A 13886-nucleotide genomic window follows, 5' to 3' on the forward strand; every position below is an offset into this window, starting at 1 on the left:
TCCGTCAATGCACTGGATTGGAGTTGGACATAACCCTTTGAACCAAAGCATTTAAGTGATCTAGAGACACACACTTCATCTTCTTAGGAAGTTTCCACTCTTCTGTATTATAAATGATAGAAGTCCAAAATATCTGCAGCCTAGGGTTCAGAAAAGCTACACATTTAATTCTCTGTTGAGAGACGGTAAGATGAAAAATGCCAAGCACTGGTGAGTTTCTGACTGTTGGTTTTAAGGTTTTCCATTCTTTTCTACACACACAGAAATGATTTTAGAAGTCCACATAAAAGACAAACCAAGAAAACTTTGGTTTATTAGTGGAAAATAGGAAAAAAAGTGGATAGTGATAAGGATTTTATGTATCTTCTAAAGTTCAGTAACATACACTCAAGTATACTGTTATGTAACAAATTAACTCCTCATTTATAACATTTTAAATTCTGTTATCTGTACTATGCAACCATCATCAAAAATGTTGATGGCAACTGATCTTAACCCCTTTGTCGTATCCAGAAAGCCAGAAACAAGAATAGTTTTGTATGCTCGTTATTGCGTCTGGCTTCTTTGGAAAACACATAGCTTACAGTGTTTTCTGAGAGTAACCCATAACATTAGTTGTTCATTTTTCTTATTATATTAACAGTTTCCTTCCTATGGACATATCAATTAGTTTAGTTACAGATTCGTTTTTGAAATAATAAGGGTTCAGTCACTTCTGAGATGTCTGAATTATAATAGTAATCATGTGTTTAAATTTTTCCAAGGAATCACCAAACACCTTTTTTTTTTCTGAGTTCTACCAGCAGGTGTCCCTTTACATGCATTGCATCTTGTCAGTTGTTGGTATTTTCATTGCTTATTGTTTTCATAATTTTCAAGTCTTTACTGAAAAAAAAAAGCATCATATTGTAGTTTCAATGTGAATTTTCCTGTAAGTAATAATGTTGATAGTTACACTCACTACTGATTGGCTGACCAGGGTTTCACTGCCAGCACAGAAAGTTATGGCGGAAGTGGGAGAGGGGAGGGAGGGTGTTTCTCAGGAATTAATTTTGTGTAATGTGAAGTATACTATCATAGTCAGTTATGGCTTTGTTATTGTAGTTACTCAGGAATACCAGAAAAGAATGTGTTCCTAAAGTTTCTTATTAACCTTCCCATGTGACTTGCTAGTTTACAAATTTATTTTGGAAGCCATACCTTAAAAGCAAGTAAAACACATCTTTAATCCCCGGACTTGCCAGGCAGTGGTGGTGCACACCTTTAATCCCAGCACTTGGGAGGCAGAGGCAGGTGGATTTCTGAGTTCTAGGCCAGCCTGGTCTACAGAGTGAGTTCCAGGACAGCCAGGGCTACACAGAGAAACCCTGTCTCAAAAAAAAAAAAAAAAAAAAAAAAAAAAAAAAAAAAAATCCCTGGACTTGGGAGGCAGAGGCAGATTAACCTCTTGAGTTTTTAAGGACAGTTTGTCTGGTTTACAGAGTGAGTTTCAGGACAGCAAGGGCTTCACAGAAAAACCTTGCCTTGAAAGACAAAACAAAAAAGGAGAGAGAGAAAGAAAAGAATAGAAACAAATGATATCACAGCATGTTCACTTTCAGATTATTAGGAGCAGAATTTATTTTCTGTTACTATCAAAACCTATAGACTTAAAAGAGTCTCCTGATGGGTTTTCTAAGTTATAGAGAATATTTATAGGAGACTCCCCTCAAATATTTTTCTTTTTAGATTTAATTTTATTACTTTTGTTTGTGTGCACATGCACACAAAAATGTAGAATTCAAATAATGACTTTTAGGAGTTAGTCCTCTCCTTCCATGTTAGGTTCCAGGGATGAGACTCAAATAGTCAGCCTTTCTGGCCAGTGCTCACAGCTGCTGAGCCCAAAGGTGTTACCCAGACTGGCATTGGACTATCCCTACCTCTCTAGAGTATCTTAATGGTATGGGCAATTACAAGTAGCTGTTGTTCTTTCTTTTTTAATTTTGTGTGTAGGACTGTTTTGTTTGAACGCATGTAAGAATGCGGTGCACCTGTCTCCTCTAAAGCCTATAAATAGTCTGTCAGACTCTAGAACTGGGGTTATAGATGGTTATGAGCAGGCTATGCAAGTATTGGAAGCCAAACCTGGGTCATCTGGAAGCCCAGAGAGTGCTCTTAGTCACAAAGCCAACTCTCTAGGCCCATTCTTTAATCTTGAGTGCTAACTTTTCTGACTTAAGTTGGTATATCACAAAGCATGTATTATTTAATTCTGCAGATTTCTATTGTCAATTAAAACTTATTGAAAATTGTTTACTATTCTTCACGCTACGTCTATAAATTGGAAACTGGGAATCTTATGAAATGACCAGTTTGATTTTATTTTTTTGTTTTTTAATGCGAGCAAGCAAAAGCTAGTTACTGTGCCTTGCTATTACATCATTCTCATCTGTTAAATTGTTGTATCGCTGACCTTCACATAACCTGCCTTGAATAATAACAATAAATATAATGCTTTCCAAGAGGTGAATTTTTCTGTAGTATACTTTCCTGCATTTATTTCCCTTAGTACTTGTGCCTCGATTTCAATGGCAAAGGACTTTTATTCTGAATGATGTTGTTAGTCTGTATTTACTGGGTCATTTAGTAGCTGCCAAGCAGTCCCACAGTTAGCCCATTGCTGATTATGGCTGGATGCTGGGGATCCATCAGTTTTAGTCTTGTTTTTTTCACCAGAAGTCAGTGCTATCATTGTTGTAGAATGTACTGTTTCTGCATTTGAACATTGTACTTGATAACCTTACGTGTTTTTATGTGTAACACAATCTCAGGATATTTATTAGCAAGCAGCCAGTGTATTGATTGCTGCTTCACATATTACTCATTGGTTTTCGATCCTCTCTTCTCCCTTGTACTGCACTTGCTTTCCTCAAAAGCGAAGCAGATGTAAAACAATGACGTTAAATGTCCAGGAATTGTTTTTCATGAAGGAGCTTGTGATGTGACAGTTGAAAGCTTTACTTAGAACGTCTCTCCTACATACAAGGATTTTATAGAAGCCAGGCTTTGGGTCTCACTGACCTTTAATCTCAGTGCTTGGAAGACAGAGTCAAGTGAATTTCTATGAGTTCTAGGCCAGCCTGGTCTACAAAGTGAGTTCCAGGCTAGCTGGGGTTATAAAGTGAGACTGTATCTCAAATATCAACAAACAACTTTAGAAAGATAAGATGTCCTTTCTTTTTCATATAATGTAAATTTTCTGAAATTCTACCCTGAATTTCAGTGGCATGAATCAAAGCATTCTCATATAAAAATAATTAAATGTATCCATGATGGAACACAGAAAAGGTTGGTATAAAAGATGCACTATGAGAGTTAATATTTTTCTTCCTGGTTATTTTCTACTAATTATAAATAAGAAACTCTAATGTTGAGTGGAACATTCTGATAATTATATTGAAAGATAAATATAAACTATCCCAAATTATATTAGTGTTTTATAACAAAAAATTTTCATGCTTTACATTTTTTCTTCTTTTGACTTTATGTTTATTGTCTTCATACTTTTGACACATCTCACTGTATCTTTGACTGGCCTGGGTTTCAGAGATCTCCCTGACACCGTCAAGAGATCAATGTAGGGATCAAATGATGAGTCACATACCACACCTACTTTTAATGCCATTGTTGCATACTTGTCTATTATAGTTGGCTGTTAGCTGTAAGTCGTAACTACACACAGTACTATAATTCTGTCCTGTAATGCAGCCTGTGGATAATTATAGTTGCACAGAATCTCTTCCACTATTCTGACTCATTTAGCGGATTTGGGGTATTCATGTTGTTTATATTTTTACTGACTATCATGGTAGAATAAGCAGCCTTGTACATGGAGCTTTTTATGTTTCGCAGTTTTCTCTGGGAAAGTGCTCCTGAGAGAGAATTTTATAATAGCTAGATTGGGGAGGGAGGTAGAATGAGAAGGATAAACTGATTGATTAATTGATCAATTGGTTGATTGGTTGGTTGGTTCGGGGTATATATTGTCAAATTACTTTTTGAAAGGTTTCTGTCACTGATACTGTCATTTGTTAACATTTTCAGATTTCTGTTAATGCTGAGTATAGGTTATACAGTTAATTACGTGTTAAGTTGAGAAAACTCTATATAAGTATTTTATACTTATATACTTATATACATAGTAATCTTAATACTTAAGATTACTATGGAGGGATGCATTGATTACTAGCAAGGGACTCATTGCTTTTCAGCATTTATCATTTTTTTTCTATTCATTGTATGCTTGTTGGATCTTCATGTTTTTGTGAGGTAGAATTGATGAATATTAAGGTTTTATTTTTATTAATGTTAGACTTTTTGTTTTATGTAGGAAAACTTCACTTTTATATAATAAAAATTATTTATTTTTCTATGTTGTGTCAGTTTTCTGGAAGCTAATAAATACTTACCTGGATAGATAATGAAATTTCCCCACCTTCTCCATTGTCTTCTAACATCCTTTATTTTATAAGAAATTGGTGTTACTTTAATTCTTTTTCCTTTCTAGATCATCATTTTTTTTTAAGCTCTTGCATTTTTATTCTATATATGTTTAGAGAAGGCTTAGGGAAGTCTAGGTTGTGTTTTTCTTCTTAGCTGAAAACTTCGGTTTATCTTTTTATTTTATGGTAAGATGAATTGCTTTTTACAGGGAACTTTTTTTTCTTTTTGCAGTTTTCTGTGGGAAAGTACTCCTGAAATAGAATTTTATAATAATTAAGTGGGAGAGGGAGGTAGAAGCAAATAAAGGAACCCTTTAGTATTACTCTTTTCTTTTCTGATATTGTTTGTAATTATTTGTAGTCACCTAAGTAGATCTTTTTATTTGCCTTTCATATTTTATGCCATATTTGTGATCTGCTTTTTTTATAGTTTCCTTCTTAATGATATCCCTTTACTGCTTGTCCAACTAGTTGTCTTCTTAGAAAAGTACTGTTCTGTTTTGGCTCTTTGCACATAGTTAGACAATCAAGGTTTCCTAAGTAGGTAATTCCTCAGAAAATAAAACATACAGAAAATCCTTCAAATCAAGAGGATTACACATACAAAATAACAATGAAGGTGTGTCTAGAATACATGTGCATGCATTCATAGTAGGAAAATAAAGAAGCAATTTAAGTATTCATTGACAGATACAATCATCCATAAATGTGGTATAATAAATACTACTACAGATATAAGTCTTCTCTTAGGCAGTGTTCTGTTGCTGTGAAGAGACAGCTAACCACTGCAACTCTTATAAAGGAAAGCATTTAATTGGGGGTGTGCTTGTAGTTTCAGAGATTTAATCTATAACTGTCATGGTGGGGAACATGGCGTTTATGCATGGCAATTATGGTGTTGGAGGAATTGAGAGTTCTACATGTAGATACTCAGGCAGCAGAGAGTGAGGGAGAGCCACTGGGCCTGGCTTGAGCTTTTGCAACCCCAAATTACACTTCCTCCAACAAGTCCACATTTACTAATCCTTTCAAGAGTTCCATTTCCCAGGCATTGAAGTTCATGAGCCTTGGGGCCATTCACGTTCCAACTACCACAAGCCTGGAAAGTATTCTTAATACCCATTCTACCAAAAGCAATCTACAGATTAAATGAAATCCCCATCAAAACTCCCAACACAGTTCTTCACAGACACAGAAAGAGCCATTTTCAACTTCATATGGAAAAACAAAAAATTCAGGATACACGAACATGAAAAGTTGTGGTGTATTTCAAGTGAGTGAATGGTTGTGTGTAGTACACTCTGTATTAGTGCGTGCATGTGTGCCTGCGTGTGTGTGTGTGTGTGTGTGTGTGTGTGTTGTTTGCTTTGTTTGCAGTGTTGGCTATTGACATTAGGGTCTCACATGTGCTCTCTGCTTAACACATTATAACTTAAAACTGTTAGGAGAAAAGGAAGGCGGGAAGGAAGGAAATACGAAAAATAGGAAGACTGAGGAAACGAAAGAAGTAGAACAAACTAATTCTTATTTTTATGTAGTCTGTGAATCTTTACATTGTTTTTATAAGAGCGTTCATATGGCAGATCAAACTAAATTTAATTCTGAGCTTAAGGTGGAAATAGTTTTACAAATACATTGCTTAAAAACCATATTTTACTGTGTTTTCTGTTACTAGCTGTTTCTTATATTTGATTTTTGTTTGAAAATGTTATTTTGTTGTACCTTTGAAATTCTGTTCTAATTTTCAAAAATTTTAATGAATTTTTGAAACTCAGCAAGATGTGGAATTAGAAATAAAGACATCCTTCCTCATCAATTTTGAAATATAAAGGTACAATTTTTAGGTCTTTCATAATGACTGCAAGGGCATTTCTTTTTCCTGTAAAAAAAAACTTCTGTGTGCATAAGAAAAGTATACTCATTTTTAAATTTCATAGAATTCTCAGATGAAGCTTTTTTCTCTTGTTTTGTTTTGCTTTTGAGACAGGGTGTCCTGCAGCCCAGGCTGCCCTTGATCTTGGCATGTCACCTGAATGACCTTTGGTTTCTGACCTCATGTCTTTATTCCCTGGGATCGCAGGCCTACACCATCCCATCCACAGGATTCTGGCTTTGAATAGCCAATATGACATATGCAACCTTCATTTGACAAATTTACTGTCCATTTAGTATAATGGCTAAGTTCAGACAATATATATTCTAGATTCTTAAATTTATGTATTTACAGAAGAAATTAATTTCTTGAATAAAAATATATGATTTTAAGATCTCACTAATTACATTTATTTAGAAGAATTTGCAGGTTGTGAAAACTGACATGCTAACTTACCGTCTACTGTGATTTTATTGTAGGTTTGATGAACTTGTAAAAAAATTCAAAGTTGAATATCATGCTGGTGGCTCTACGCAGAATTCAATGAAAGTGGCTCAGGTTAGTTAATTATTTTAAAATTTAAAATGAAAATTATCAAAATAATTCTAAATTTTTGGTTATTTTACATAATCTTTTCCAATTTTATTGGTACAAATGTGTTTTGTTTGTTTTTATTTAAGTCTTTAACAGAACATCTAATAAGAATTATTTTAACTTGCCTTTATTGATAAGCTTGGAAATAATTCATATGTTTATTTATTACTATTATTTTTTGTGTTATTGTTTAGTAGAACTTCTTATTTTGTGGATAACCCTAATTTCTATATTATAAGTGAAATGTCTTTTTTGTTTACTTATAATGTCAATTACTTTGCCAGATTCATTCCTTCATCCTTCAGTGGCTCGATGCCCCCTTCTGTTATCTGAAAGCAGAGTCTTGCTCTGTAGACTTAGATGGTCTAGAACTCACTATGTGAACTAGTTGGGCCTCAGATTTCTGCCAGTCTTACTACTTTTGCCTCTGGAGCAATAGAATGACAAACACTAAGTTAGTTAATATAATAAAATGTTTTCATTTTATAGAAGTGATTACATCCACTGTAATTTGAGGCATTTTCATGACTTATACATGTTAAGAGCATCATGGATGTGAGGCTAGTCTGGAAACCACAATGTGACCCCATTTCTCAACATGACAGAGCTCTATGAATTTTGTATTCTATATGATATAGAGAAACGATATTGCCACAACATATTAGCATTCTTCATTATGTAAATACATGGATTAAATATGTATCTCTTGTTTGTTTTGTTTTGTTTTTATATTAGATAGGGTCTCACTATGTAGCTCTGACTGAAATTTGCCATGTAAACTAGGCTGGCTTCAAATTCAGTGATCTTCCTGCTTCAACCTCTTGAGGGTTGAAATTAAAAGCATGAACCATCAAAACTAGCCAATCTGTTTATATGTCAACATCTAAGTTTGTTTTATGTATTAATAAATATGTATATATGTTTATTTGCATATGAATCTACATATTTTTAAAATATCCAAGGCATTCAGTAAATATTAAAATAAACACATTTTAAAAATATAATCTGAATCAACAGCTAATTCAATGTTAAGAGTTAATGTTAGTTTTCAAGCTCCAAGGGTATGAAAAGGCTAATTGCTATGCTACAATTTGAAAGTTAACTTAGTATCTTACTCTTTGTAGTCATAGTTCAATTTTCATGGACGAAGGACATTCTTGTTTGTTTGTTGACTAATGCTTTCTCTTTGAATTCTAATTAGCTTCAAGGACCGGAGAAACGTAAAACAGAGAAATAAAATTCAGAGCGTTGTCTTTCTCCTTTCCTTCTTTCTTTCATTTTTATTAACTCTTAGTTGATTTAAATGTATATTTTAATTACTCTGCCAACAAAGCTGTAAATATTAACTTTAAATATGGTTTCTATTATGAAATGGCTTAAGACTGTCTTTGTCAATTTATTTCTATTGTGAGCTCAGATTAATTGGAGATAAAACAACAAAAAGAGCAAAAGGAGTAAAATCCAGTGTAAGTGGCTCAGGCTAGCAATACAAGCTGCTTAGACAAGCCAGAAGAAACAAGCTGAATGCATGCCTGGGGTACATGGTGAATTTGAGGCTAGCTCAAGAAACTTGGCAAAAATCTTATCTTAAAATTAAGATTCTAAAAACACTGTTGCAAGTTGTAAGGTGGGTAGCTCATTCTTTCAATGTCAGCACCCAGGAATCAGAAACATGCAAAGCTGAAGTTCAGAGTCAGCTATGGCCATAATGGGAGATTCTCCTTACCGTTTCTTTAATGGTTGATGAGATACTTAAGAGGATGAAGGCACTCTTTCCCGCCTGACAACCTGAGTTCTGTCCCTTGAATTCACATGGTGGAATGGGACAATCTGTTCCTGAAAGTTCCTATTGGATTCTGCACCTATACAATACACACAACACAGAAAATAAAGTGTTATTTGTTCTTAAAAATCAAATACATAGAAAAATGCCTTGGGCTCAGGGATAGTATGCTTGCTTAGCATGCACAAGGCCCTGAGTTCTGTCCCAAGAACCATATACATAAAAGAATGACTTACATTTTTGATTTTGGATATTATATTAATTTGTTGTGGCGACCATGTCAGAATATACAGACTGAAAGAATTAAATAACAGAAGTTTATTTCTCAGATGTCTGGAGGCTAGAAGTTCATGGTCAGAGCACTGTCAGGGCTGTCTTTATGTAAACACTTTCTTCCTCTCATACATCACTGCCCTCTTTTGATGTATGCTAATTGTCTCTTTCTCTGGTATTTTTTTTTGATAGAACTTAGATTCTTTATGCCCACACCCTCATGACTTCCTTTCATTGATTGCTTTATAAAGTCTAAGGATTAGAGCTTCACCATGAATTGAAGCAGAGAGTACAAAGGGATGGTGTCCTTCCTTACCTCTCTGCTCCTCTTCACTTTTTGCTCTTACTAGATATTAGAAGCTCTTAACAGTGACTGACAAATTCTCTTATTTCTTGGGACTCTTTAATATTTCATGTTAAACTATTAGTATAGTTTTGTTGTTATTGTTTTTTTAACATTTATATTGCCTACTCTACCTATTAAGAAGTCTACTATCGAAACAGACAAATGAAGTATGGAAAATTAAAAGTCATCAGCAAAGATGTGGGCAGTTGGAGACCTTATGACCTGAGGATGAGAGTATTTATAGTATCACTGCAGTTGAAAATGGGATGCTGGTTCTTCAGTGAATTAAAGCTGGTATTAACCTCATGACCCAGGAGTTTCACATATATTGATTTGTTTATGTCATCTTAATATGCATAGTTTGAAGCACAAATTCTCCTATGTAATTCTCCTATGTGGAAATGCACCCTTTGATGTAGTAACTGTAGATAATGTCCTGTAGGTTAACCCTGAAGAGTGGGTCGGTGTTCTTATAAAAGGTCCCTAGGGTGTTTCTATTGCATTAAGTGAAGTCACACTGTTACATACTTTATGTCTCTACTTATATGTGGTATCTGTTGTGGTATGACTCATACAGAATGTTAAGTGGTCATTTTCAAAGACCAGGAGGAGGACAATTAGGGAGTTGTTGGTTACTCCGTACAGAGTTTCTTTTTTGCAAGATGAAAAGTATTCTGGAGCTGGATGGCAGTGTCATTTGCACAAAAACCCATGAATGTGCTTAATGCTGGTGACCTTATATGCTGTCATGTGCTTCATAGCAGTGTTTAGGGGTCTCATGTACCTCAGTGATTAGATTGTATAGACATAGCCTGTGATATTCTTGTCCCAGTGAAATGCCTCATAATGAGTCTCAAAAGACAACCATTGCTAAGTAAAAGCACAGCTTTAATGTGATTAAAAGAGTAAATTTTATTTTCTAGATAATTTATTGTAATTGATTATTTATAAAAGGTCTTACTCATATATTTAATAATGAAATAACATTCGCAAGTCAAGAATATGGACTTGGGTGGTAGTGTCACATGCCTTTAATTTTAGGGCTCAGGAGGCAAAGCTAGGTGGATCTCTGAGTTGAAGGCTAGTCTGGTGTATATAGTGAGTTCCAAGATAGTCAGGACAAAACAGAGAAATCCTGTCTTGAAAACCATGGAGTCAGAGAAGGCACTTGTTCTTGGGAACTTGGGAATATATTAGAAATAGGGTTAAGTTGAAGTTTTTCATTTTGTTTTGTTTATTATTTGGATGTCTTTTTCAGCTAGAGGAATTTATTCATTTTGGGGGGTGTGTAGACATCTTTATCTGAAGGTGAGAGTAAGTCCTACTTTGGATAGAAATTGTAAGAGTTAAACTAGATACTGAATTTTAGAATTGTACTACTTTTAAATGATAACTTAAAAGGTACTAGGGCTAAACACATTAACTTACTTCTTTAAGAATTTTCTTAATCTAATGGTTGGGGAAATGGCTTAGCATTTAAAAGCATTGGCTACTCTTAGAGAGGATCTGAGCTCAGTTTCCAGCATCCAAAAAGTGGCTCACAACCATTTCCTGGGCATCTGAACCCCTTTCCCGGCCTCTGTGCTCAGTGCATGCATGCAGACAGCTTTTTAATATTCATAAAAAGATAAAAACAAAGGACTTTCTTGATTTTTGCTATTTAATTTTGTTTAGTTATTCATGAAGAGTGCTACCAGATTAGAACTGCCATCTCCTTCCGTGATTCTAACTTTCAGTAAAGTTGAATATCTTCTTTGGATTTTTACTTTTCTAGTATTTCTGGATATTTTTTTTTCTTTCTGATTGGTGAGCTAAGTACATTTTCAAAGTGTAATTTGTAACGAGGATGGGATAAGCATATAGCTTCAAAAATTGTATTCCCATGAACTTTGTTATAAGAAGTTGGTCATGCTTTCCTGCAGGTATTGATAGCAGGAACTGTTTTCACTGTCAGTAGCTGTTGGTAGACTGTCATCATCTGTGTCAGTCATCATCTTAGGGAGGAAACAGTCACCTAAGATACCTGTCTCCTCATAAAATATGGTCTGGAAAAATATATTTAGAGTCTTGGAGTCTTCAATCTTGATGTAGTATTGGTATAACCCTTGACTTGAATAAATGAGAAAACTGAAGTTCGTCTTAAATCTTTCTGGAAGTCAAGGCATGTAGTGTTTGTCATTAATTTATGGACTTTGTATTGATAGTTGATTGTCTTTTAACATTTTTAATACTGTTATCATTTTGTGTATAAGTTTAAGTTATAAAAATAAGCATAACAGTCTCAACATAACCAACATCCAAGTGTTAACAAAAAATGCAGCTTACATGACTATAAGTGTTGTAATGGTAGCACACAAATAACTGGAATAACAGAAACCAGTGAAACAGGGTTACAGTATAACAGAAAGAATTGCGGGTTGGACATGGTACCAAAAAGATTGTAAAAGTAGACATGTAGAATAAATGACAGCTGTTTCTCAGTCAGCAGTGTGTTGAAAATGAACTGATACTTACTTAACTTAGTAATTAGCTTAGTCATTGCATAGGCATTAGCAACAGAAACCACATTCAGGAACCAGAAGGTTTTACACTAATGGCTCTGAGACAACCAAGGGAACATTTTGTCAGGCAAGCTCTTCTTCTGTAAAGCTTCACATTTGTGATTCTTCTCAATCAGACTCCAGAGGGTTGGGAACGTTTTTGATAATGAATGTCTTGACTTGTTTACAATGTAGATTTCATTCTGTCTGATATTACCAGTAATCATATTTTTTTTATATTTTAAGTGATTTAACAGATTATGTCAAAAGAATGTTCCCAAAGCCCCTATGTATTTTGATTTACTTAACTACCCTGAAGATGTTAATGAAGCCACAACTATATATAAACATATATTTGTCAATGTTTGATCTGTTCAAATATAAATCTAGTCTCATGTATATTTGACAGGCAGTAAAAGTACTGGCAGTAAAAACACTTCTTTGTTACTATACTTTTGTGTGTTTTTGGAGACAGGGTCTCACTTTGCAGCTCTTTGTGTAACTGTGAACTCAGAGAGTTCTGCCCACAAGCTTCTACTTCCTGAGTACTGCCTTAAAGATGTATTCCACTAACTGTCACTGAGATTTATTTCTTTGCATAGGTTTCTATGCGTGAGCCTGCCCTCTTCCCTCACACACTCCCAACCCCCAGTTTGGGTTCTGGGAACCAAACCCAGAGCTCTTAAGAGTAGCTAATGCTCATATCTGCTGAGCCATCTTTCCAGCCCCTCTTCACAGTCCTTATTTGTCAAAAAGCAACATTCTGTGTCTGTCCTACATAGAACATGTGAAAAGGAAATGTGATTTTGCTTACCTGTGATATTAATGGTTTCCTAAAACATATTTTCACATACCAAAATTAACAGATGCAACTTCACCAGGCCTTCCAATTTCAGTGTGTGGTTTTCCTTATTTGCTAGGTTTTTTTTTCTTAATAAAATGAGGTTCATTTAAACATTTCTATTCACCTTTCAACTCTTTCAAGTGATATCTATTATAATTTTCAACATGAAAGACACAAAAGAAGGCCGTCATGCATGTGAACCTAAAAGATGCCTTTGGTCTTAGTTTATGGCTCAGTGGCTTAATGGAAGGGTATTTGTCCAGCATGTGCAAGGCCCTAGGTCATTGTCTACAAACAGACAGAAACACAGAAATACCAGTTGTTAAATACAACAAAAACTTGGAGGCTAAGGCAGAAGGAGTACAAGTTTAATGTCAGCCAGCATGGACTACACAGCAAGACCCCCATTTCTAAAGAGTTAATTATATGGGACAAAAAAAAAGTGTGCATTGACAATATACTAAGCAGTAGAAAGAAAAGAATTATGTAGTAGCAGAAATTCAGATGCAGTTTTTTCCAGAAGTGTTTGATGATATTTGAGCATGCTATAAAGAAGCTGGCAGAAGCTCATACAGTAAAATATTGGCTTCATTTTTATGTGATAAAAGTGCTTCAAACCTATAGATTAAAATTTTTTTCCAGAAAAGTACACTGAAATTCAATAGAATTTTATTAGCCCCTTTACTAGAACTTTATTTCAATTCTGGTTTTAACATCACCAATTTGGATTAACTTTGCTTTAAAATATTCTTAATCTTTTAGAATGAAAATTTTACACAACAGCCACTTGACTTCAAAGTGTTCTAATTGATAGACATTTTAGTCATAGGTAATTCATTTCAAAGGTTTCTCACTGGTTTATAATGTAATAAAGATTTTTATACATGCATATAATGTAAGTTGATCATAGACACTTTGCCTGCCCTCACTGATTTCTCTTCCGTACTAATTCCTTTTTAATTCTTATTTTTTTTTTCCCTCCTGGAAGGACCGCCCATCTTGAGCCTTTTCCTTTATCATGGAATTTTGGCAGACTAGGATCATGTCTATTGGGGTAGTCAGAGCTGTTGTGAGCCTATGAGTAGATCAGCTGTGTCATGCCTGGAAGATAGCATTCCACTTCTTCCTCCTACAGTGTCTTCTGAAGAG

The 13886-nt window shown here is 34.6% G+C and overlaps 1 protein-coding gene across 2 annotated transcripts in view; it reads left to right on the forward strand.

Moving 5' to 3' along the window:
- Window positions 1–13886, forward strand: part of Adk (adenosine kinase) — a 391595-nt gene that overhangs the window by 111907 nt on the left and 265802 nt on the right. For both annotated transcript variants that reach the window (XM_034497484.2, XM_034497485.2), the window contains exon 4: window positions 6837–6915. In XM_034497484.2, the coding sequence (XP_034353375.1) occupies window positions 6837–6915 (79 nt within the window). The remainder of the gene's footprint in view (window positions 1–6836; window positions 6916–13886) is intronic.

Source organism: Arvicanthis niloticus, chromosome 3, assembly GCF_011762505.2.
Source record: "Arvicanthis niloticus isolate mArvNil1 chromosome 3, mArvNil1.pat.X, whole genome shotgun sequence".
Classification (NCBI taxonomy): domain Eukaryota; kingdom Metazoa; phylum Chordata; class Mammalia; order Rodentia; family Muridae; genus Arvicanthis; species Arvicanthis niloticus.